This window comes from Ammospiza nelsoni, chromosome 10, assembly GCF_027579445.1.
Source record: "Ammospiza nelsoni isolate bAmmNel1 chromosome 10, bAmmNel1.pri, whole genome shotgun sequence".
Taxonomy (NCBI): Eukaryota; Metazoa; Chordata; class Aves; order Passeriformes; family Passerellidae; genus Ammospiza; species Ammospiza nelsoni.
In genome coordinates, this window is record NC_080642.1 from 19,576,575 (window position 1) to 19,602,547 (window position 25,973).

At 46.9% G+C, this 25,973-nt stretch overlaps 1 protein-coding gene across 1 annotated transcript in view; it reads right to left on the bottom strand.

Moving 5' to 3' along the window:
• Nucleotides 1-21,610, bottom strand: part of PPP2R3A (protein phosphatase 2 regulatory subunit B''alpha) — a 53,048-nt gene extending 31,438 nt beyond the window's left edge. The window contains exons 1-2 of the mRNA XM_059479389.1: nt 21,422-21,610; nt 7,172-9,591 (exon numbers count right to left, since the gene is read on the bottom strand). Of these exons, the coding sequence (XP_059335372.1) occupies nt 7,172-9,148 (1,977 nt within the window). The 5' untranslated portion in view covers nt 9,149-9,591; nt 21,422-21,610. The remainder of the gene's footprint in view (nt 1-7,171; nt 9,592-21,421) is intronic.
• Nucleotides 21,611-25,973: the final 4,363 nt, after the last annotated feature.

Here is a 25,973-nt window from a genome sequence, read left to right on the forward strand (position 1 = left end):
CCCAGGACAAGAGGAGGGTGACACACGGTGGGGAGGCAGCAAGAAAAGAAGAAAAAGACCGTATTTTTTGAACACTGCAGCATTTCACTTGCCTCGAACCGGCAGCCCCAACGCATTCAGCACAGAAATTGTTCCTGTTTCTGACCGGGCAGAGGGCTCGTGGACCAAAGGCTCGTCCATTTTCCCAGCTGTTCTACCCGGAGCTCTCATCCCTCCCTGCAAACCCTACCCGGTTATATCCTCAGTGATCAGGCCATGGAGAGGGAATTGAGCTGCGCTGGGGTTCCTGACAGCCTCTCCCAAGCGCTCGGCCCCGCCCAAGCCATTACTGCACATTATTACCTCATGCAATTCTCCCCCGGGGAGTGAAAAACACACGTTCCACAGATTAACCTCCGAGATGTACTTTAACCTGTCAGCAGCGCGCATGAAAACATGTGCCACAATGTGTTTTGGAGCATTTTAATGCTGTTTCTTAGGAAACAGCTGCACTGCTCCCGATTTCAACTTTTTAACGTCCTCACTGGGTCACTCATTACTTAAATATAGATAAAGCTCAGGATGGGCCAATTTCAGCAAATTGTGAACCCTCTAAATCTGGAGTGACTACAGGTCCATTTGGTGTCCTAGCACATGCAATCTTTTGTCAGTTGTTCCAGGGAGCGAGTGCAGCAGCTGGGATTTACCAGAAACACAGCTGTGATACAGTTTCCACTTCCTTGGCTACACCTCTGTGATCTTCAGGGTTTTTTCCAGACTAAATGATTCTATTTTCTCCTTCAGCCACAGCCCAGGGAGGGTAGGAAACAGCACAAAGAAGCACCTTGGGATAGTAAAATCATAAAAACCAAAGCCAGGTAGGCTGGTCTGCAGAGATGTGCACAGTTACAGCAGATAGCAGAACCTCGTGGTTCTTCCAACATGCAAAAACAAACATTCAGAGCAACCACACAAAAAATCCCACAGAAATACTTAAGTCTTACAATACTTCTCTCCATTATTAAATCACTGCCCTTGCTGTTAATTTCCCCCCTTGTTTACAAAGACATTTTAACTCTGCAATCTAAGCCTGGAAGGTTTATTTTTAAACCTGCTGGTATCTAGCTGCAAATAACTTTCTGCAAATAGACACGCCTTGAGGGGACACAGATTGATTCTGTGATCCAATAAAAAAACACAAAAAAAAAAAAAAGATAAAGAAATGCCAAGTGTCCAAACCTGGGCCTGCTGGAAGGCCTTGAGGCGCCTCTTGAAGCGAGATGGAAGCACAAAGTCACAGCCCTTGGCAAGGAAAGCTAGCTCCCCTCCCAGATCTGGGTCCCTCCGCAGAGAACTCTCCTTGATCATCATCCTGGGCAGCTCCTAAGCAGATGTTGACCTTTCCAGCAGGGCCACGGGCACTCTGGAGGAGACCACGTCAAGAGCAGCACGTTGCTTTCTTGGGTTTGATTTTTTACAGGCAAGAAATGACAAATGGCTTCAACATATTATGTCTTCTCTCTCTTCACAAGGATAACATCTAGCAATTTTATCTCACTCCTGAAGCCAGAGTTGCCTACTTGAACCAATATTCAAAGTGTCTTTCAGTACCACCAAGATCTTCTGCCTTCTTGTAATACTTTAATTGAGAAACATGATCTACAAGTGAATCTATTTCCCTGCTGGCTACATGACAGACAATCTGTCCTTGGCTTGTAATAGGCCAGGGGTGACATGAGAAAGGAAGCACCCACCACCACTACCACGAGCTCTAAAATTAGATGCCCTGCAGAAGTGGCTAAATATACCCTCTTCCCCAACAGTTCTACTTGTGTGCTCCAGTGCTGAGACCTGAGGGGCACCTCTGGGTCAGTCAGGCTCAGCTAGAGTTAAAGCAGGCCAGCCAAGGGCCCTGCCTGTGGGATGGCAGTGGTTTGAGGTCTCTCCTGCTGAGGTGATGAAGCACAGGAGCAGCATTCGTTCCCATTCTCAACTGAAAGCTGTAATTTTCAAAAAACATCATTTTTTCCTTCTTGCTGGAAAAAGCAAATCATCTAGTTCCTTTATTGCCAAGCAAGCACACAAGGATGATCTTGGATAATAAGTTCAGTCATTCCCAAGCAGCCCTTAAGAAAACAGTTTCCTAAAGACATCAAAATGCATCATTCTTGTTATTCACTTTCCCCATAGCTCTCATGAGGCCAAGGCAAAGCAATTCTCAGAGGACAATAGTCTACTTTTTCTCTGCACAACCTGGAGCAAGAAGACTTCAAATCCTTGCTCTAACTTGGTCTAGGCTTGTTAGAAGTGTGTTCTCCTTCTCTTATCATAAGAAAGGTGCTGAACAAGGGCCTAAATCCAATTCTTCCCACACAAAAGAGTCCCATGGAGTGCTTCCCCCACCTGACTGTAAAACATGAGCTGCTCTGCCAGGACACTGTCTAAGTTCAGTAGCACAGAAAAACAGCCAATTTCAAGCTAGTAGGGCTTGCTCTCATCAAGGTATTGCATTTGAAATGCACAGATCTCAGTGAGGCTCACAACAGAAAGCTTTTATTGGACATGTGCCTCTGATGTCTTTTCCTGGGCTCCTGTAGTTAACATGAAGTCCAAATGAATACAAAGCCTAAGAGTGACACAGAGGATGGGGATGAAAAAATAACCTCCAGAAAGGAAAGGGCAGGCAGGAATATTTGAAGAGGAACTGCCACCAAATAAAGGATACACAGATCCATATGCAACACATTTGGAACAAATGTTAGTTTTTCTTACTCTGACAATTTTTTTCTAAAGATTAAGGCAACACCTAAAGAGCCCATGAGGCTGCACTGCACTGGGAGTGCTGCAGATCTCATGCAGCAGCATGTCAGGAGGTGATTTATTGTAAGTCATCTGTGGCAAGTGATGAATTAGCTCATGTTCTGCTTACAGCCTGCAGAGGAAATGAAGCCCAAGGAACCTCTGTGACCTCCAGCTGCATCCAGACCAGCCACAGAGACCTTTACAGATACATGCATTAAAGAGACACACTGATCTGCAGCCACTAGCTCCTCCTTTAAAAAACCAGCACAGACAAATACTTTTCATGCTCAAATTACCAAATCACAAAGGATCTCAGAAGTTTGGGAGGTTTTCACTGCTAACCTGAAAAAAAGCAAGGAATCCAGAGGCAAGGCTCATTGTGCCTGTATTTCAATGTTTTGGAATAGGTTTCTAACATGCTACTTCCTATCCTCAAAACACACAAGGTGGGTATAAATAAAGATATAAATATACAGTACTATGAGAAATCAACAGTAAGAGAATCTTAACAGCTTCAAAGTCAACTGGACAAAACCCACAGCAAAAAGTGTGGTCTCAACAGCCAGACCAAGTGCACAAACCCAGCAATCCCTCCTTGCTGTAGGTGACCCAGGTTAAAGGTGAGAGATGCCAGACTGCCTGCTAGCTGCCTTTCATTCTGAGATACTTTAGATTCACTTAGATTTGTTTTTATTTCAGTAACTGTTACCCACAGAAAAAAAAAGCCCATAGTTATTCACTGTTTGTGTTGAGAAGTAATGAATAATTGATGTTTGAAAGGAGTGCACAGTGTGTGTATAGCTTAAGTGACAGATATTATCAATATCTGACCAAAACAATTTTTAACATCTATAAGATGAAAGTTGATTTTGCAGAGAGTTTTACATTACATTTTAGGCACCCTTTGAGAATATAGAATTATTTCAGAACAAAGTTAAAGTTACTGTGACATTATAGAAGCCATTTTTTACAATTAATCACCCCATACAAGATCCTTGAAAAGAAAATCATTACATTTGCAAAACAAAGAAGGGCACAAAATTATGAAGGGGCAGAATTACAAGTTGCAAGGTCAACCTTGGCTTTCCACAATTCAGAAACAGTTAACTCCACTCAGAGCCTTCTTAGGGCCCCCTGATTTAAGCACACAACACAGACATTTTGATACAAAAAAGCCAAGTGTGTGGCCTTGAGATGGTGTTTCAGGGCACAGGGAGTTAAGAACCTTCTGAGAGTCCCAGAAACACCCACCCCCATCAGTCATCCAGGAGAGGCAGGATTAAACAGACACGACCTAGAGCCCACCCAGGGGAAATGTGGGAACAGCTCTGGACACTTCACTCAAGGCTCTACCACCTGAGATACAGCATGGTTATAAAGGTGGTCTCATCAACCCACAACCCCTCTGCTCCCAGATCCAAGTCCCTGGCCAGAAATGGTTGGATCACCCATGTGACATCAGCCTGAGCTATTCCACTCACTAAGATGGCAGAAAATAAGTTTTAACTTACATACAAGCACCAACGTCAGTAAAGAGAAGTTTTCAGAACAATACAACAGGAACTAGAGGCATGGAGGAGAGAGAAATGGGAAGCAGAACTGCTCTTTCTGGCTCACTACAACACAAGTAATCCTTTTGAGGAGATACACAACAGTGGAGGGACAAAAACCAAGAGTTTCTTTGTATCAAAGCCTGGCCTTGACCTCTGCTCCCAAAATTATTCATAAACTTTATTCAACAGCTCTTAAAATACAACACATGAGCAGAACATGCAGGAGAGCCCTGCACCACTCACTTGAGTCTGAAAACAGAAGGACCACGTTGCTGACAGACTTTTCTAGGGTTCTTTCACTAGAGCACCACCCCAAGCATTAGCTGAATTTACTTTGTCAAATCAGCCAACCTGTACAGGTGGCAGACCAAGGACAGAAGTTACAGTCAAAAACATCCACCACTGACTTCTCCAAGGACTTTGCCTATGACATCTTACTCAAAGGCAGCAGTCTTTACCTTCCAACACACCCCAACATTCAGCATTTCTGCAGGTCAGCCCAGAGCATCCCCACAGCCCCATCTCCACCTTCTTCATTGCCCACTGGTTCCAGTTCCCCCCAGTTCCCTCAAACCTGCTGGTCAATCCAGCCCTCCTCACTACAGACAAAAATACAGATAATACCAGGGGACTGACTGACCTCTAAAAGGCAACTGCACTGCTCTCACTGAACGACTTTTTTCAAAGCCAACATACTAAAAAATCAGCTTAAGAAAGGCACAGAGAACAGGAAATCCCAAAACAAATAGTTCAGAGGTTTAGAGATAAGCAATGGAAAACTGGATCTCAGAATGGGAAATGTTGGACAGTCTGAAAGTATGCAATGCTTCCTGGCCTGCCCAAAAGAAGCGTGATGCCCTTACTCTGTGCTCTGCAAAACTGATGCACTTCTTGAGTATTCATTTCCTAGCTTCTAAATATTTGGGTTTTGAAGATGAAGAGGCAAGTAATCCTTTTGTTCTCTGTGGAGGATCATAACTGGGTTTATGATAAAGAGGAAGTCTGTTGCTGATATAAATTAGCACAGATTTAACAGATAGGCCAGCTGAGCCAGGAACAGCCTGCACTGAAGGATTCTCCCTCTCCTTTTTCATTGCTTAGCATTTGAGGGATATTAAATCTGTCACAACCTTCACAAACAAAAGGTGTGCTGTGCTGTCATCAGTCTGAGAGCTCTGAGGTTTCTGCATGTGTGCCCAGCTATTTGATAACTGTTTTATGAGCCTTAAGAAAATACAACAAATGCTTTGCATAACTGAGGCACACATGCAATATCAAGTGAGAATCAACATGCAGCTTCAATTACATCCAGAGTGATCCAGGAATAGGGATGTGTTCCCCAGATGCTACACCTAGCAAGGGACACATCTGTGCCACAAATAACAGCAAACCTCATGGCAAGTGCAGAGCCAGCAGCCCAGTGCCTTGTGCCCACTGCTGAGGGGACCAGCTCTGCTCCCCAAAACACCTCTTCTCTCCCAGGGTCTGGTTCTGGGCACCTGCACAAGGCAGGAGCTGTGTGACTGCACAGAGGAGCCCATGTGCATAGAAGGCAGGCTGGGAGCAAACTAACACACAGCTAGGTGGGATCAGGGGAGCACAACCTGCCAAGGCACCATACTGAGGAGCCACTTGGCAGCATAAATGCATCCCATTGTCAAGCATTACATAAAATCTGCCACAAAGCCAGTGTCACACTTCATCAAACACATTTTTGTTTGAACTCATGAGTCAGAAAATTTTGTAAAATAATGTACAAGGCAAGATTACAAGGGATTACTTTAGAGATTTTGGAGCTGTTTAATTCTACACTCTCTGAGGAAAAAGATTCTTCCCCTTGCTGGAAATATCAGAATTCCATTATCTGTAAGCAAAGTTTCCCAGAGCAACAACAGAAACTCTTGGAGATTCTGGTCTAAAAGGATTTCAGTGCCATCATGTAGGGTAAGACACGACCCATGCACTCTTTTCCAGACCTGCAACAAATTTTGGGCTAAAGTGGCCAGTTCTGAAAACATGCACATTTAGCTCCAACTAAAGAAGAAGCTGTGAAAGTTCATTTACAACCTGGGCACTTTTTCAGTGCCATGTGGAAGGGGGAAATTGAAGTCCTCTCTAGAGTTACTGCCTACTTGGAAGTATGGCAACGAGTTTTCTTGAGATTTGGCAATTGTTACCAAACAAAAAGCATCGAGTGCTCACCAGACAGCCCTGGCTTCCCTCCAAAGCAGGCTCCCACCAAGACTCTTTTTTCTGGGAAAGCCTGCTCCTCACCTGAGATACAAGCAATGCAGACTCCACATGATTCCATGCACTGGGGACAGGGAAAGCAAAACTAAATCCTCTGAGATTCTGGCCTTTCTCCCATGGAGGACTGGTCTCTTTAGGAACCAGTGATGAGGAGGACAAGAAAGGCTGCTCAGAGATGGGAAAGGGTGAGGTGGAAGAATCAGTTCTCACTGAACTGCTGAGAGGCAGTCCAATACTTGGTCCCAGAAGTAAAGTAATTATTTATGCTTATTAAAGTAATTATTACTACACCCTATTAAAAGGGACCCATTTAAACCACAAGCAAACAGTCTACACAAGCACCTGCAGGAAAGGATCAAGCTCAAAGGTGAAACTCCAGGTCAGGACCTATTTTATTTTCTCATGGGTTTCAGTTTCCTTTTTTTGTTTGTGTTTAAATAAAGGCTACATTTCTGCCAGGTTGAACACATTATTCCACACTGCAGCATTCAAAGCAAATGCATCACTTAGATATAATTCCCCACACTCCCCCACATTTTCCCATGTTTGTTTTCCTCACTATGCCATCAAAAGTTTTGTTCTCTTACCTTTATTACTTCTGGGGCCTGCTGAATGGAAGCTGGAACAGAGTCTCTGGAGGCAGCCCCAGCATGGCTTTTTTGCCCTGAAAGCAGGGACTGTGAAGGAGTTGCTAAAGTTTCCTGGAGAATTTGCATCACTTCCCTCTCCTTAGACAAACTTCCCTTGCCAGTCTGGAATTCCACCAGCTCCTGGGCAAAGTCCTCAATGCTTCCCAGGATACGCAGTAGAAGGGCTTTGTCATCCTCTTCCATTTTATGACCATTGGTTTCCATGATTTTTGACAGAGAAGAAGGGGGATCAGCAGGTTTACTTTTGGGCTCCAGAGGCAGAGGTGGAGCCTGCCTACCCTGCCTGCCAGACACCTGCAGTGAGGCAGGCTTGCCCTCCTTCCGACAGGGTTCCCTCAGAGTATTCTGCATTTTCTGGGAAAAGTTCTCCAAGTCCAGCAGCAGTTTGTCTATCTCCTCCTTGTCCACCCTGCTGCATGTCTGGGCTCCTTTGGGGACAGCAGCTTGGGCACCACCCAGCACAGGCTCTGACACTGGTTTTAAAGGAGCAGTTTGCCCGGGAGCATCTCCCGCCCTGGCCCGCTGTGCTTCAGCATCAGCGGCAGGGTCTGAAGCAGCAGCTCGCTGGTAGCTGTGCTCCAGGCCCTGCCAGCCCCCCTTCTGCTCTGCCTTCCTCTGTGTCCCTGCTGTTCTGTCCCCATCACACTCCTCCTCGATGTACAGTGCCTCGGTGGCAGCTGTGCCATCGCAGGGGCTCGGGGCTGGTGGCTGAGGTAGAGCATCTTTCACAGCTCTGCTCTCTGCAGGGACAGCGGGCAGGGAGCTGGAGCTGAAGCTCACAGAACCTGTCTGCATGGACTGGGAGGTGCTTGTCACCTCACCCTGACCTGGCAGAGCGAGAGGAACTGCACTTGAGGATGGCAGCTGAATGATATCTTCATACCTGGGTGGCTGCTCATCACCAAACACTGGGGGAAAGGGAGTTTGCTGCAAGCCATGGAAACAGTTCATCAGCTCTGCCCAGTCACTGGCTTCCCTCTGCCCCGCTGTCCTCAGCTCAAAGGGCAGCTTCTTCAGGTAGGAGGAAAATCTTGTCATCAGATTCATGTATATCCTCTCTGAGTTAGCCAGGGGATCATTGCTGCTCCCTCCACCAACAACATCTGCAGATTTCTTCTTGATGCAGTGCTTGATTATGTCTGTGCACTTTTTCAGATCCTCTGAGCACTTGAGCAGGATGTCCAGGCACACCTTAATATCCCCACCAGAAGAACCATCTAGCTTGTGCTTTTCTAAAATCTGGGTAATGATGTTTTCTTCTGGGAAGGAATGAGGGCAGAAGGGAACCACAGGACTCATGGTGACTTCTGGAGCATCGCTGCTCTCCTGCCATTTCTCCACAGGTGAGGGGCTCTGCAAAAAGCCACATGGAGGGCAGTTCTCATCATTGTTGAAGTGCCCATAAATCAAGTCAAAATCAAAGGATCGTCTGCTGAAAGATTCTGACCGAACTTTCCTTCCCTTTCTGTAGGCCACATGACTGGAAGAGTTTTTGAGCTTTTCAAAGGAGAATTCCTTTATTTTACCACTGGCAAGGTTTATTGCCTCACCAGTAATGTCTTTTAAACTGCTGGAAGCTTGCACTGAAAAACCTTTCTTGATTCTTGGATTATTTGGGAGGATTTGGTGATAGTCCTCATTTCCAGCCAAGGCAAGACCATTTTCAGGAACAGGAATTTTATGGTCCAGGTTGGCATCCTGGACACTGAGCCCTGCAGAGACACTGTGGTGAGCTACCATGCAGGTGAGTCCCTGTCTGAGGAGCTGGCAGGAGCCTGTGCAGTAGTGCACAGTGTGCTGGGAGTGCTGCTCCACCAGCACACTGCTGTAGCAGTTTACTGAGGTCACCATCAGCCTGTAGCTCGCTGCCATAGCACACACCACGCTGGGAAGTGAGGCTGCAAAACTCACCATGAACTTCACAGGGAAAAGCTCACTTTTCACAGCCACACCAGATTGGATGAAAACATTCAAATGTCAATTGGAAACATACAAACTGTGGGAGGAGCTACTGCCTTGGAAAGCCCTGGAGAAGTCTGGAGTGGTTTCAGCAGTGTTACAACAACTAGTGCAACTTGCACATGGTTTAGCTTAAGGCACCTCGATGCTCACATTCCATGCTCAGCAGAGGTGCAGCACGAGCTGCTCCATTTCCAATGGTCCAGGGAGCTTCTCCAGCAGAGGCCATAAAATCCAGTCAGTTTTAAGGCAGAAGTGACAAGTCAGCAATTTCTGTTTGACCCTTTTTCTCTCTTTTTGGGTGGGTCAGTAAAAGGTCAATAATCCAGTAGCATGTGCAGAGAAAAAATCCACAGTGTACTTGGGAGATTCCTCTCTCACACTGGTGACACAGGTCCCTGCAACAGAAATAAAGGTGACGGTCATTATGATTGCCATGTACTGTGCAGCCTTGTCTACTACCAAACATCTGGCACCAGACAGAACAACCAGCACACAGGCCTGCACAGAACAGAGTAGGCTGATAGTCTTCTTTCACTCAGATCTACCATATAAGAGCAGTGCTGAGGAGCTGGCCTATATTTATACACAGGCTGTCTGTGTGCTGCCATTTTAACAGCTCTATTTTAGCCACTCATTAATTTTTTTCAGACTTGCTTTTTTTCCTCTCCAGACCAAGCAAAACATTACCTTTAATTCTAATGGAGCAAAACATTTTGATCCTATTGTGAATTTCTGCCTTTTGTTTTCCAAGGCTCTAAAGATAAGGCAAAGGGCAGTAGAGAAAAGCACTTCCAGGATTTCCAAGCTCTCTGGATTATAAAAAGCTGCAAAAAGCCTGCAGCAAAGTAGCTGAATGCCTCTAAGAATGCAGTTTTTAGTAAAGGCCACATTGGCTTCCATTAGCCTTTCATCAAGGTCTCTGGGACCCTAGCAATATATTTTAAGGAGGAATAACTGTTGCTCTTACAACCCATAAATAGCAGCATATTTCATGCAGTAAGTCCACTGCTGTAGACATTGAGGATAGTAACATTTGTATAAAGGTTAAGCCTGTGAAAACTAGGAATTGAGTGTTTTACACTTGTCACAGTCATTTCCAGCTGCATTTCCTATCATCATGGTCAGAAGTGCACCATAAAAAAGCTCAAAAGCTATTTAACTTTGTTATGAAAAAAAGCAAATCTCAGATTTGAGGGTCTTGAATTTTAGACATTGCCTCATCTTTCTTTAATACGTGAACAATCAAATGAAAACACCCCAGTGAAATTCTGAGCACCCTCTATTCCCGTACAAACAGAAATCTATTTAATAAAACATTATTATATCACCCAGCTAAATCACTCCACAGCACAGGTTTATTTTGGTTTCTTCAAAGGCAAATATCCAGCACTGCAAAAGGCCAGGCCTGCTCCTGATGAAAGCACTGCCCTCCCCACAGTTCCATCCCATAGCTTAGCTCAAAGCCTGGACAAACACAGCCCACACAAGCCAAGTCCCCTAAGAGTCTGCTGCTGTTGTAATTACCCACTGGGGAGAGCACAAGTCTAAATATTCACATTTTACACATTTTAAAGCCTTCATTTAAAATTGAGAAGCACCGATTCAGGAGTGTTCAATGGAATTTGTGATGTGCCACATCTGCTCACTGCAGTTATGTGGAATGGCACAGGTAAAGAACCCTTCCCACTTGGTTCTTTGGATTATATAAGGCATTGAAAACATTGCATTCAGGACAAAGAGCCGACTGCCATGCTGGGCTCTGTAACAGGCTGCCACCTGCCCATCCCAGCTGCAGGCCAAGCAGCTCCTCCTGTCCCAGCCTGCCCCCTCCACACCCACTGGCACCGCCCCAAAGCCCCTCAGGCACAGGAGGGCCCTCCCGAGGGATGGGCAGAGGTATGAGGTGTGCCCCTTGCCAGGGAACAGCAGTGGTACAAAGTGTGCCCCTTGCCAGGGAACAGCAGTGCTGCCAGCTGTGCCCCTTCCCCAGGGAACAGCAGTGCTGCCAGCTGTGCCCCTTCCCCAGGGAACAGCAGTGGTACCAGCTGTGCCCCTTCCCCAGGGAACAGCACTGGTACCAGCTGTGCCCCTTGCCAGGGATGAGCCACGGTACCAGGTGTGCCCAGGCACTGCAGTGAGTCAAGGTGCTGCTGCAGAAAGGACATGCACAGAACCCTTTTCACACCCTGAGGTGCTCACAGCATCACTCACAAAGCCAGGGCACAACACTTCACACCCTGCACTCCTGTCAGGCTTCACTGCCTCCTGTGCTGAACCCTGTGCTGAATCACAGCCACAGTTTAACAAGGGCTGTGGGCTCCCCAATGCCTTCATGGGCTCTGTCAGGAAACCCGTGCTAGGCCTCCAAAAAGTCCACTGATCCATGGACTCCCTTCAACACATCAGGGTAAGAGGTCTGCTGCTTTTCCTTTTCTCAGCCTCCCTCAACTTCAGACAAGCCTTGTGGCATTTCCTGAAATGACTGCTATATAATATTTTGAGAAAGGAGAGGCCTTCAGGACAGCAAGTTTGATGAAGAATTAATATTGCTTCTCAAAAAGCACAGGACATCCCAAGGGCTCCTTCCTCCCTCTGTGTCACACACAGCAAGGACAGACTGGTCTTTTAGCAGCAAAGAACAGTTTGGGTTTATACCTAATTTGGGCAATAATTACATCTTGATTAAGTTATTTCTTAATTAGAGTAATAATGGATTACTCACTGTCTCCTCCCCTGTCACTCCAGGGTAGTTTCCTCCCACCACTGACTAAGCTGGTTTCTCTAATTCTTTAAGCCACCTTCAAGCAATGAAGTTTTTATGTCTGTAAGGTTATTCCTCCAAGGAAAAGGTCTCCTAGATTACCAACATAAATGGACTCTTTTTTTTTTTTGCTCAACCTTGTATTGCCAGCTGTGCCCAATAACAATTTTAGGTGTTTATGCAAGGATTGCTGCAGTCTCTAATTCCTTTCCAGTTTGCCTGTATTCCTCTGGTACTATCACACACCAACACAATGCAAACATAAATCTGCCAGGCCAACACAAGGATTGCTGCCTCCTGCCTCTGCTGTCAGCACCTTTTACTGCTGCATCTGAGGAGGAAGTAATCAAACAATCAATACAAAACCCCAATATCCTCTTTCCTACCAAACTAACTAACGCAGTTTCAGTAATTATTTACTAATTGCTTTATTATCACTGTCTGCAGAAACATGCTCAGCTTATTCAAGGGCTGGAGCAGCACAAATCCTTACAGATAGAGAGCAGAAATTTCTCTCCTTCCCTACTGCCTTGCCCAAGGTAGGACATGCTCAGCTTGCAGCTTTACTTGAATGTGATCCCCTGAACATGATCCAGCATGCAAACCCAGGCAGGACAAAGCCTGAGAGAGGAGTATCCCTGTTCTCAGATCTGGGAACACAGCCTCAAGCTGAGCTTCAGTTGTGACTAAAACCTACTATTTATAAGCAGAATGAAAAGCCCAAAAGCATCAAGAAACTTTCCTACTTGGCTCTTTCCAGACTGCAACTTCATTCCAATTTGACTCTAGAGCAGCTCCCAGCTCAGAACCACTGCAGAAATTCTGTAACTAGGATTGCTGCCATGAAACCAGCCCAGCCCTGGGGACACAGGACTGGCTCCACAACACAAACTGTGAATGAATAGTGCTTCTTGTGTGACTGCAGAATAATGCTCTATGTCTGTCCTATCTCTGCAAGATGACATGAATTACTTTCCAAAGGAAAAAATTATTGCAGATACTAATTATATAAAAGGTTATTCCACAAGACACACAAGAAATTCTATTCATGCAAAGATTATGCAGAAGTTAAAGAATTCAACAATGACAAGCTGTTCAGATTGGGATTGTCAGCCTGCACTTGCAAACTGAAGTCTAGAAAGCTACAGGACAGGGCTCTAATGCCTCTCAAAGTCTCTAACTCACCAAAACCCTTATCTGCAGCACTGGCAACAGGAGCTAGAAGCCACCATAACACAGTATTGATTCAGCCAGCCTTCCTGCACCAGGACATGGACTGAGCATCACTGTGGAAATGCTTGTTTCCAGTGGAAGGTGTGGTAGGACCAACCCTCCAGTTTGGTATTCTTGCAAAAGAAAACAAAGACAGAACAACTGCTTTTTCATTTGGACAGTCACCAGTACAGCCTCAGGTATATCACCATGCCTGTGTAATCAGGTGTCAGGTCTTACCCCCTTAGAAGGGCTTGTACCAAAAAGCAGCATTTAACTGTATCCTCTTATTTAGAAATGATTGGGTTTTGTTTAGAACTTACTGAGCAAAGCAGATTTGGGAGCAAGCTATATGGACTATAGAAGAAAAAAAGCAGACAAACAACGAAGTAATGTTTCTTTCCAAGAAATTTTTGTAACAAATCCAGTTCTGATGAATTAAGTGGAAATTTTACAACCAGACACTTAATAAATTATTTTGGATCACAAAGGAACTGATTAACAACTCACCATCACTTGCATAACTTTTTGCTTCTCAAAAAAGAACAGGGAATTAAAATGAGTAACTTTGCTTGCTATGCTGAAGAAGTTCAGAAGAAAAAAAATGTGAGTTGTTCCTTTGTCCTGTATTTCTTATATATTTACTGTTTATAATATTTTGATGTGCTTAGTGGCAACAGAACTATTTTGTATGTAGGACTTGGGTGGGAAGCGCAGTTTTTCAGCCCTCAGGACCAGCAGAAATTTGATGCACATGCACACATTTCAGGGACAGGAAAAGAAACCACTCACCACTGCACCTGCACAGTTTGGGGATTACAGGGGCTTACACCACTGACACTGGCCCTGCAACCTGAACCTTTAGAATCTTTATTTCTGAAAGGTTTTAGCTCCAAGCTATTTCATGTTTTAGAAACTGCAACAAACTGTGATGGCTACAAATCCCAGCTTGCCTCATAACTCTGGTTAGAGGACCTGACCTACTCAAATAAGCACTTCTATTTGAACCAGAGGACCCTTCCTCACATTCTCACAAGTGCTTCAGTATTTAATTATACACATTCTAGAAAAAAGGTCATCATTTCCCATTGAAGTATGTTCAACATCAGGTTCCACAAACAGCTATCCCACTTTCTTACGCTAATTAAAAGAGCTTTCAGGAAGACAAATTTCCTTGCCTACAAGTACTAACACAGTACAATCAAATCACCTCTTAGCATTTTCCAGGAGTGCCAGAGAGTCTGAGAGATATCCTCAGTCATTGCTATAAATCTTTGTCTGAGTTCTGTCTGTAACTTGCCACTGTTCTCACCAAACCATGGCAGAGGTGGGATTCATCTCACCTACACAGCCATGAAGTGTTTGGTGCTGTCTGTCTGTATGCATTGCAGATAGGGAGGCACCTCAAAAACAAAGATCACCCCACTGAGTTTAACAATCTAGTTTTGAGATGAGTTGCATTAGATGAATCCCATCCTTCAGGATTACACAAGAACACAGGAAAAACTACTTCTGTCTCCAACAGAGGTTAAATGGCAATGCTCAAGGGGCAGTATTAGACATACTGTATTTCCTAGGAGTATTCTCCTGGCCTCCAACTCTCCCAGTTCATGAGAACTCTGAAGCTGGATGTGGTCTGTGTGTCCTTACTAACCTTTGAAGGATTTCTCTCCTATTTCTTCCATGAGCACCCCTGAATTCAACAAAAATTTTTTGCATCTTGAGCACCTTTTGACAAGACTTGCTACCATGCACCACCCCTTTCCACCCTGTCACTCACCAGCTTCAGTATGCCAAGATCTTTTACTGAGACACTGCACAAACACTACATCTCCAAGCACACTGTCCACAGCATTCCCAAATTTACAGAACTCCATGTCACCCCTCTGCCTTCTCTTTCCCTTCTCTCTGCTTACTCAGTTCTCCCAGTGCAGAAGCCACTTTGCACCTCTAAGCATTCCCACTGCCCCTCTCATGAGCTTTTCTGGTTCAGTTACACACTTTAGGACACAGGAACCCAGAGTGGACAGAGCATTCAGGAAAGATGAGAACCACAGGCAGAAATTAATTTCTGAGCTGCCTTTCAAAAAATCAGCATTATCCCTCTATAGTGTTTTCCCCTTTCCAGCCTCACTGCTTTCAGATAATGTATTCCCAAGTGTCTGCTCTCATAACCACCTGGGTTAGCTCACTGTCCTTCTTCCTACTTGTCTTCCAAGAGGAAATAAAGATACTATTGTCCTTTGTAAAATGCTCAGAGATCTACTGAGAGAACACTCTATTCAAGAGGAAGGTGCTCACTTTTAGAGATCAATATTTTCATGTAGCCTCAGAAAAAAAGGTTCAGAGATGGGCAGCAATAACGGCCCAGTGGTCTTGAACAGCTGTTCTGTGAGGAATGATGGAGCAGGACCAGGGACTTCAGGCTGGAAGAGAGGTGACTTCAGAGAAATAGAAATCTCCAAAGTCATGAATAGCATGGAAAGGGCAGAGAGGGTCTGACTGCTCACCCACTCCTCAGCACAAGAACCAGCTGGTCAGTGCCCCAGGGTAAAAGCAGGGTAAAACAAGCACACACATGCAGCAAACCTGGGAAATGTCTCCTCAAAGGATGCCACGGACCCAGAAAGGTTCTGGGGAGCCAAGGGCCAGGGTTTTATACCTCCTCTGTTAAAAGCCATCACCTTTTTCATGGGTGCCACTTGACACCCTTTAATTGTTGCTATGCTGAGGTGGTAAAATAAACAAGCATATAGCCATGGCTGCAGATTTCTGTCCTAATCCCTCCTCTTATCCTTCCTACTTCCAAACATGCATTTTTCAGGCTAAGTTCCAGTTTATTTGGTTACTCTTTTTACAAAAGCTCTTCAGTCATGTGTTTTTCTGTAATATTAACTACAACTCTTTGGAGAGGGGAGAATGTCTGTCCCTAACTTTGGGAGAGTATGTTATTCATTACACAAAAACACTATGGATTTACACCATGGCATGCTGGTTTGCTCCCTCTTCTTCTCCTAGAGATGTCATTTCTACTTGACTTTTTTTTTTGTTTTTGACTGCTGCTGAGCGAGTTTCACAGAGCCTTATCTGCATTACTTAAAAGATCTCTTTCTTGAATGGCACAGATTCTCATGAGCTCATCACTGCACAGGCACAAGGAGTTGTTTATCCCTTGTGCACATTAGTTTATATCTGCTGGTATCAAGTACCTCCAACCAAGTACTGTGAGAACCTTCTGCAGCTGCAGCCAGCTTTTGTTTCTGCTACCCCACTTCTGTGATTTTCAGCAGACACTGTCACTTCATTACTCAGCCTCTCTTCCAGGCCATTTATAACTTGGTTCAACAACACAAGCCTTACCATGGATCCCCCAGGAGTGAAGGGTGATCACTCTTCCCTAGAAAAGCTGACAGTCCCTCCTAGGCTTTAACCAGGTATTCATTACTGAGAAAGCCACACTGCTGCTCCATGGCAGTTCATTTCCTTTAAGGAGCATTAACAAAGTCCTTTGTTAATCTCCCTCTGAAACCCCAGACACAGCAGATTATTTGCTTGTTTGTCTCTCATGCCTTCTTGTCCAAGAGCTCCAGACCATCAAACTTTACCAGCTGTATGTGGACTCCAGCATTCCTGCACTGACCCATGGAGGTCACTGCAATGGGAACACTTATCAAGGCAGGCTTCCAAGCAGACATGTCCTTGAGCCTCACTGTCCGTGGCAGGACCATTAACACTGCTCTGCAGTCACTGTGCATTCTGAGAAGTCAGTTTTTACTCTGAGAAATCTGTTTTGCTAGATTTATCCTAAAGAAAAATAATCCCCCCACACTAAGTTAAATACAACCTCGCCACATTTACAGCAGCAATGTAAGGCAAGCCCACCACTCAAAAATACCTGAGCTAGTATCAATAATAATAGTATTTACTGATTTTTAAAAATATACCTGGCAGTAGACCATAATCTATTGTTTTAAAATACTGACTTGCAGTCAGTGAATGCAGTATTACTCAGTGTAACTCCTCCAGGTTAAGTGACAGGGTTATCTAATAGTCCAGGGCCTCCATCCCCTACACAAACAACAGCACAGAGTCCCTGAACACACCAGAAGCTGCAGGGGAGCCCCAGTGCACAGGCTGTGCACAGCTTGTGCTGGGGGTGTCAGCTGGGAAGGAGAGGAGTTAACAGCACCAGCAAAGATGTCACCCTTTTCAGCTTTTCTGAAATACCTTTCTTCAACTTTCCGTTTGCACGGTGTTGGAACTGAAAGTGACCAGACAGGAATTTGTGCCCCATGAGACTGGTTTCCAGTTAGATGAGACAGCAAGAGAGTAAAAGCTCACACGGTTTTTCCACGTAACGCCAGCCCGTTACACAGAAATACTCTGCCAACTAATTCTTGTTCCAGCCCCATGTCTGTGTAGAGCCACCAACTTAGCAGGACCCAAATGCACTAACAAACATGCTGAAGTTTAGCAAGGCACAAAAAAAAGAAAAATTAAAGCCTGAGCTCTGACACACTGACAGAAAATAAGGTGACCAACCAGTAACACACTGGAGGTGAACAAGCTTCAAAAGCACATAATTAGCAAGGCTCAGGGCAGAGGTCAGAAAGCCTGCTTGATTAAGTAATGTGTCTCCTGGTGCTTATAACCGTATATGGAAAGAGATAATTTCATATTAGCAAGATAAATTTACTGTCCCTGGAATGTTAATTCAGTATTAAGAGTATCTATTAACTTTACACAAATTGAAGTGATTTTATTTAAGTGTTAAAATAACAAAGGAAGATTCATGTCCAAGACAGCATTCCCTTGGTCATTAACTTCTGCTGACTCTGAGGTTACAATTTACAGATTCCCTGAAACCATTTTTGGAAACTTACTTGGAAGTTAAATTTCTCCTGTAGCAGAGTAGCCATCTGCTAATCGTCTGCAGAATAAATACACTTTTAATTTAATAACAAGTAAAACAAAACAATTGCTTTCATTTATTGCTCATCTATTCAGAGCTCATGCATTTCTCATTGCTTGACATATCCATCTTCTTCAGGTCTTACATATATCACATTGGAATCACTTCAACCCTCAGGCATTCAAAATTTTGGGTAAAATTCTCTTTGTCTGAGGTGATGGCCCATTTCTGCAGGGCAGCCTCAGTTCCCAGCTGGAGTACTGCTGTAGCTATTCCATGGGTCAGGAATAAGCACAGTGACACAGAAAAGCTGCAGCTCTGCTGCATTCCCCCCCTCTCCTGCGAGGCACAGCCCCAGGAGCTGCCATTCCCAGCAGCCATCCCTTGCACAAGCCCGTTCCTGCCGGCCTCCATCTCACACTGGGAACAGCAGCAGCTGTCGAAATGCAACAAATTACACCAAAAGGTGCAGCGTGTCCTGGCATTCAGCAAGTCTGGCACTGCTACAGATCCGTGTGCCTTCGATGAGCCACCCCAGAGGCACAGAGCACTGTGCTCAAAGCAATGCACAGTTTAAGGGATTATAACTTTTCTGTAGCCCATCCTGTACCAATGAAAACTAAAGGTGTTTTAGCCTGACATCCCAGTAAGAGTGAGGAAATAATTTCTCCTGTGTCTTTATTAACCCAGGGAGATTTACAAAACAACAATGAAGCAAAGAGAATTTCCATTAACTTCTCTCTTTGTCCTGTGTACTTAAATAGAAGCAGATTAAAAAGAAAAGCAATACAAACAGAAAAAAAAAAAAAACAAACTGAAAACCAGATAAATGCAAAGGTTACCTCACTTTAAGTGGACAGCCGTGTTCGCATTTGTGAAGCTGCATAATCATTAAAATGAAGTAATTTTTAACTAGCTTGTGTTTTATATGTATGACCTCAGGTACTGCCTCCTGCACCCTACCCACACACTATTCTGCAGTCAGAATTATTTATTTCTCCATCAGCAGAGTATTTGCATGCTAATCAAACAGTGATTAATTGTTAACATGGTTAATTACCAACATATTTTTCAATAATATTTTTCAGTATTATCCTCATTTTACTCTGCAAAGAGAATACATCTGTTTCTGGTGCTCAAGCCCTGATTTTCCAAAGTATGTGACATTGGGGAGCGTTTCACGTGGCCAAAGCAAAGCACCTGCTTAGTCACAACTGCCCTGGCAGTTCTAGCTCAGAAATCCCACTAACTAGACCCAGGGACATAAGCAGCAGAGGAAATACAGCAGTGAATTCTGCTGGAAGAATCTTGTTCCATAACACACATGAAAACAGGTCTCTATGACAGCACTCAGCAAGGTTAATTATGGATGAGAAAACTCCCCTCCTCCCATAGCTCTACTTTGCTGTCCCATTTCTGACAGAATTGGAGCACAGGATCTAAGCTCTAACTAAACCTTCAGGAGAAATCCTGGTCTTAGGGAAAGAAGAACATGCAGTCACTTAAATCAAATCAGTATTGGAAAACATTTACACAATGAGGGCAAAGCAGGCTGTGTCCTACACCAGGACATGCCAAGTTCCGAGTTACTTCAAGGCAGGTTTTCTGTGTAATTCAAGGGCAGAGAAGTCCTCTATGAGAACAGTCCTTGCTAAAAACAAAAAACCACCAGCCAACACTCACCCCACCCATCAAAAAAAGGGAAAACAAATTCCACCATGCAGCATCATATTTATGCCTCCAGGGCTGGCAGCAATGAGTGTCAGACTGCAGAGCTCCACCACAGAGTTTTGTGAACTGCCTGAGCCACATTATTCATCACCTGCTCCACAGGTTGCAGCTGAAGGAAATGAAATAGATGCTTTACCAGAAAATCTCTGCAGTGTTTGGCAGTCACATATCAGTCAGCTGTAATTTGAGGAGCTTTGCCCACAGCTACCTTTAACATTACACCTCTGTGTAAATTACAACTACAAAATAATATGATGCGACAGTGGTTGCAAAGGTCTAGGTAATGGAAACGGGCCGTGTGCCAGCAGGGAACTTTGACTTTCCTCCTTCATTTTCAGGCAAATATAAATCAGCTGCAACTGATACATAGTATTACCCCTTTCAGATATATAAATAGTGGGAAAAAACCCAAACAACCCACCACTGTCTCATGCTTCAGTTTTTCAGAATCCAGCAGACATTAAACACATAATTTTACATAACAAAGTCTAACAGTACTGACAATCTCCTCAAAGTTCTCACTAAAATAACCTCCCCCTACACAACCTGAGAGAGCAGACCTGCCAAGCTTGAGAGATTGACAAGAAAAAAAACAAGAGAGAAGGTGACTTAAAGAAATGGTTATTCAATTTTTGGAAGAGTTATTTCCTGAAGCAGGCATCACGTCATGAGCTAAAGCCATGAGACCACCACCAAGAAAAAAGTGCCCTGCCTTGCAGGCAGCACTTCAGCAGCAAACAGCCTGGGGGACCACCTGCCTCTGAATCCCTCCCCAGCACACATTTCTGCAAAGATGGGAGCATAAAGCAGCACACCTCCCAGGGTTTCCCTCTTCAGCAGGAAAAAGAGAGTTAATATAATTAGTCCCAGGCTTAAAAATATTTACATTACTTGAGACCAACGCAGTCTGATGACCAGCAGAGAGAACTACTCCGGCAGGAACACCTCCTTCATAAATCATTCCACTCGTTATTCAAACTCAGTTTCACAAGTTTATGCCCAACCTAATCTCGAATTCATCTGCCCGTGAACCAAGAAGTCTGGTAGCCAAAGCCGTTCCCTTTCTCGCTCATGAATAAATACATCGGGGAAAAAAAACCTGAATCCTCCTTTCACGACCACGTATTCATTCACAGCGGCAGTGAAGTTAATGGAAGGTCCAACTACCCAGGGTACCGGGGCAAGTGGTCACAGAAAAACAACAGCCTGAGGACTCCTCACCGGAGTTAACCTCCGGCTCTCAACAGCCAACACCTCCGGGCTGGGGACACGCTGTGCTCAGAAGCTGCTACGCCGAAGCCTCTGGGGACAACTCTCCGGGGACAGCGCACACCCCCGACCCGGGACACCACGGAGCCCCGGAGCTTCAATGCGTGAGGGGCGAGCATCGCCTCCCGCGAATGCCCGGCACTGCCGGCCCCCACCGCCCTCAGCACACCCCGCCCGACCCTCCGGGACCGAGCCAGCGCCCACCGCGGGACCCCCGCGCCGGCTCCTCATCCACAGACACAGCCCGGGCCCCCGCCGCCGGGCCCCGCGGGACCGACCCACTGCCCCAGACACGGCGAGCCCCAGCCCCGGGCCCCGCCGCCCTCCTGCCCGCACGTACCCGCCGGGGCAGCGCCCCGTCCCGTCCCATGGCCAGCGCCGCTCCCGCCGCCGGGCGCGCTCCGCCGCCCGCCCCGGCCGCCCCTTCCGCACGGCCGGGCCCGCCCAGCGCCGCGGGCCGGGGGGGCGGGGGGCGGAGGCGGGTCCCGCCTCAGAGAGCCCCCGGGCCGCCTCACGGCCCGTCCGCGCCTCGGCCCCGCCTGCCGCTCTCCAGTCACCGCGGACGGCGGGTTTTGTTTTTCCCTCAGGAACGCCACCAACGCCCTTATAGAATCACGGTATCGGCAAGGTTGGAAGAGATCTCCAAGATCATCCAGTCCGACCATGCACTGCCACTGTAACCCCTAAACCACATCAGCCAGCGCCACATCCAGACGCCTCTTGTACACCTCCACGGACCACGACTCCATCACCAACTGGCAACCTAGTCCAATGCCTGGCCGCTCAAACAGTGAAAATTCTCTTCTAGTAGCTAATCTGAATCTCCCTTGTCTTGCCTTAGGGCCATTTCCTCCTGTCGTCTCACGGCAGGCACGGCAGAGAGTGGCCCCACCTCACTCACTACAGCCTCCTGTCAGCGACTTGTGCAGAGCGATGAGTTCCCCCCTGAGCCTTCTCAAAGCTAAACAAACCCAGCTCCCTCAGGTGTTCCTCATGGGCCATGTTTTCTAGACCCTTCCCGAGCCATGTTGCCCTTCTCTGGATATGCTACAGCTCCCCAATATCCCTTTACAGGTGAAGGGCCCAGAACTGAATGCAGTGCAGCCTCACCAATGCTGAGTACAGGGGAGGAATGACTTCCCTGGTCCTACTGGCTACAGTGCTCTTGATACAGGTCAGGATGCCACCGGCCTTCTTGGCCACACTGCTGGCTCATATCCAGCCACCAAGAGTCCCTCCCTGCCAAGCAGCTCTCAAGCCACCCCTGTCCCAGCCTGGAGCTGCAGGAGGTTGCTGTGATGATCCCAAGTGCAGGATGTGGCACTTGACCTTACTGAACCTCATGCTGCTGTCCTCAGCCCTTTGATCTAGTCTGTCCAGGTCTCTCTGCAGAGCCTTTCTGCCCTTGAGCAACACTCTCAAGCAGACTGGTGTCATCTGCAAATTTACTGAGGGTTGCTTCGTCTCTTTCTCCAGGCAGTTTCCAGCCCTTATTGGCTGGAGACCATCAGTAGTGCCCTCCAGCAAAGCAGCATCCTCAGGCAAAAGGTACAAATTAGGAGGGAAAGAGCCCTGTTGGTGCAGCTGGAGCAGGGAGGCAGCTGTGTTGCTGCACTGCAGATCATGTTGCAATCACCAGACATGATCTAGGGAAGGAGATGCCCAAAGACAGCTGGGCACAGCTGCAGGTAAGCCATGTGATATTCAGGCCAGCCTTTTCCTAAGGGAGCTTTAGTCTTGTCTGGTTGCAGCAGCCCCTCCCTTCAGCTGCACACACACACCAATGTGCCACCGCACGTGCTCTCACTGCTTACAGCAGCAGCTCAAAATCTCAGCTGGAACACATCAGATTTGTCTTTTGCACTCCAGTGTATTTCCCCCTCTTTCACAAACACTGTCTCCCAGCACTTCTCCTTGTACCTCCCTTCTCAGCCATGCTGTCACTCCCCAAAAGTCAGACAGATACCTCCTTTTTGTTGTTCCTCTTCATTTTAGTAATATGGAAATCATGCTAGAAACCTGTTAGTATACTCTAAAAACACAAGGAAGCATTTGACAGAAAAGTCTTCAAAAGCTCTTCTCATTCCATTCTCAGAGATGAGGGAAGCAACTCTTGTCATCCACAGCCCCTTCAGATGCCTTTTATTCTTCATTTCTCTGCAGAGAAAAACTGCTTTCATGGTACTAAACTACCATAGCCAGCTCAGGAAAAAAACCCATTATTTATTGCTCAGTGCAGGCAGGCAAGACCCAAAAGGGCAACCCAAGCAATCTACTGACCTGAGCTTGCTTGTTGGGACTTTTCCCTCCTTGGCCCCACAGTTCCCTGGTCATTCATGCAGGACAGGATGTGCACTCAGTCCTCTGCTGCAGGACTGGACATTCAGGCATGAGACACATGCACAGGCTACTGGGGCAAGAGACTATGACTGCAAAACCCAATCCAAGGCCAAACATGGGTCATTCATGCACTGGAAGAGATCTGTGCTTCAGTCACATAGGTTTTGAAACAGTCTTGAAGGACTGAACAAAATTACAATAACATAGTTAAGCATTAACTTGCTGCCACTTACCCCGTAAACAGCGGCATGGCTCATTCCTTTTGTGCTCTGGAAAGGTCAGAGCAGCTTTGCTCAGTGAACACTGAGTTTAGTTACGGATATTGAGATGCATCATGAGTTGTGTACAAGTACTAAAATACTGTGACATAAAAGAAGCCAAACTTTATAGACTCTGTTGTGCACCAGTTCACTTGGGATAAGTGGCACATAGAGTATAAGAAATGAGTCTGAGCCAACAAATTCAAGAAATACAATTAGAGTATCAGCTCACCTTGCCTGTTGGGGATGAATTTGGGTGGGCAGGCATCTCAGGAATCCCCTTGAGATGGTGTACCCTGGGTAAGGTGGTGTCTTCCAGAGAGTCCTGGACCTTTCCTGTCTCTCACCCCCTTCCTTTCAGGAAGTCTGAGAGATGGCAGAGAGATTATTGCTCTCCCCCAGAGAGTTGGAAAGCTTTCCCAGGAGAGGTGCTGGACCAGTGAGCTCTTGCACTACTCCAGGTAGGTCTAAGCAAAGTTAGTGAAAGAGACAAGGTCACCCGAAGTGTGCTTCTCCCTTGGAGACTTGTGGGGTTTGGAAACCAGAGGAATTTTCCCCTTCACTTCAGCTGGGCTTGGACAAGCCCCAAAGTACACAGTGTAATGCAACACTGTGAAATTATGAAACGTAGGAGACAACACTCATATTTTCTTAGTATCAAAAGAGAGGCCATTATGTAATGGTTGCTACCATGGGGGAACAGGAATGTCTACTTGGTTCCATGATTACAGAGGAAGCAGTAGCAAGTTAATGCTTAACTATGTCCCTGCAATTTGGTTCAATCCCAAGACTTTAAAAACCTTCAAAGAAGTCTTGAAGTGGAAAGTCTGGAGCGGTTTTACTGCGTGACAATACAAGGCCACCCTACAATCCAATCCACTGCCCTTCCAAAGCAGGAAATGAGTGCTCTCCCCGGAGTCAGTCCGTGAGGAAAGGGGGAGATAGCCGATTTCTCAGCCTCCCTCATACACCCTTGCCCTGGTGATGTCCCTGTCTCTTCCTGTCCCGGTGTGCTACAAAGTTACAGAAGCCAGGGCTTTGGTTATGCTAAAACCACGCCTGCTTGAGGCTGAACTGGCCCGACTCGGTATTTTATCAGCTCAAACTCCAGGTGGAAGCGTGCACAGTCACTGCTGGTGCTGCTCCACCACCATTTAGTGGTCTGTGAGCCACGCGTGCGGAATAAGTACAGCTTGTGCTGCTCCCCACTGGGCTGGCCGAGGAGGTGCGGGCAGTGCTCGGCGGATGCTGTGGTGCCGGGGGAGACGCACAGCTCTCCTTGTGCAGCCCTCCCCGTGCAGCCCTCCTTGTGCAGCCCTCCTTGTGCAGCTCTCCCCGTGCAGCCCCTCCTGCGCAGCCCGGGTACCCCGCAGGGACTCCTGCCCCGCTGTACAGCCCACTCTGGGACTGTGACAATTCTTCCTGGTCATCACTGTGCCGTGGTGCTCATAGCTGTGCCAGTGTCACTGCCCAGTGAAGGTCCCACTGGCCAGCTCAGTCACTAAGGTTGGAAAAGACCTCCTGAGATGATGGAGTTCAAGCTGTGGCCGATCGCCGCCTTGACAAGCAGAGAGGGCACTGAGTGCCACGTGCAGTCTTTCCGTAAACACCTCCAGGGATGGGGACTTCACCGCCTGCCTGGGTAGCCCATTTTCCAGTGTCTAATCACCGTTTACATGAAGGAATTCCTCCTGATGTCCAACCTAAACCTCTCCTGGTGCAGCTAGAGGCCATGTACCCCTGTCCTGTCCCTTGTTCCCTGAGAGCAGAGCTCGATGTCCCCCCGGACGCATCCTCCTGTCACAGGGAGCTGTGGAGAGCAGGAAGGGCCCCCCTGAGCCTCCTTTTCTCCAGGCTGAGCCCCCCCAGCTCCTCCTCTCAGACAGGCGATCCTTTCCCAGCTCCGCTCCCTACTCTGAGAACACCTGCAGGGACAGTGACTCCACCACCTCCCCCGGCAGCGCCCATTCCAATGCCTGGCCACCCTTTCTGTGAAGAACGGGCAAGGCTGGAAGGCATCATCGGACGTCACCGGGTCCGATCTCCCTGCTCGGTGGGGCGGGAGGGGACCACCGGGTCCCGCAGAGCGGGGCTCTCAGCAGCCCGCGGGCAGCAGCCATTAAAGGGTCGGCCCAGCTCCCCCCGGCCCGTTGTGTCCCCGCGACCCCCGGGCTGCGCCCCACACACGGCGCAGGCGCGCAGTGACGCACAGGAGCGCGGGAGGTGACGCAAGGCGCGCGCGGCGGTGACGCAGAAGTCGCGCGCGGCGCCCGCTCAGTGCAGCGGTTGGCG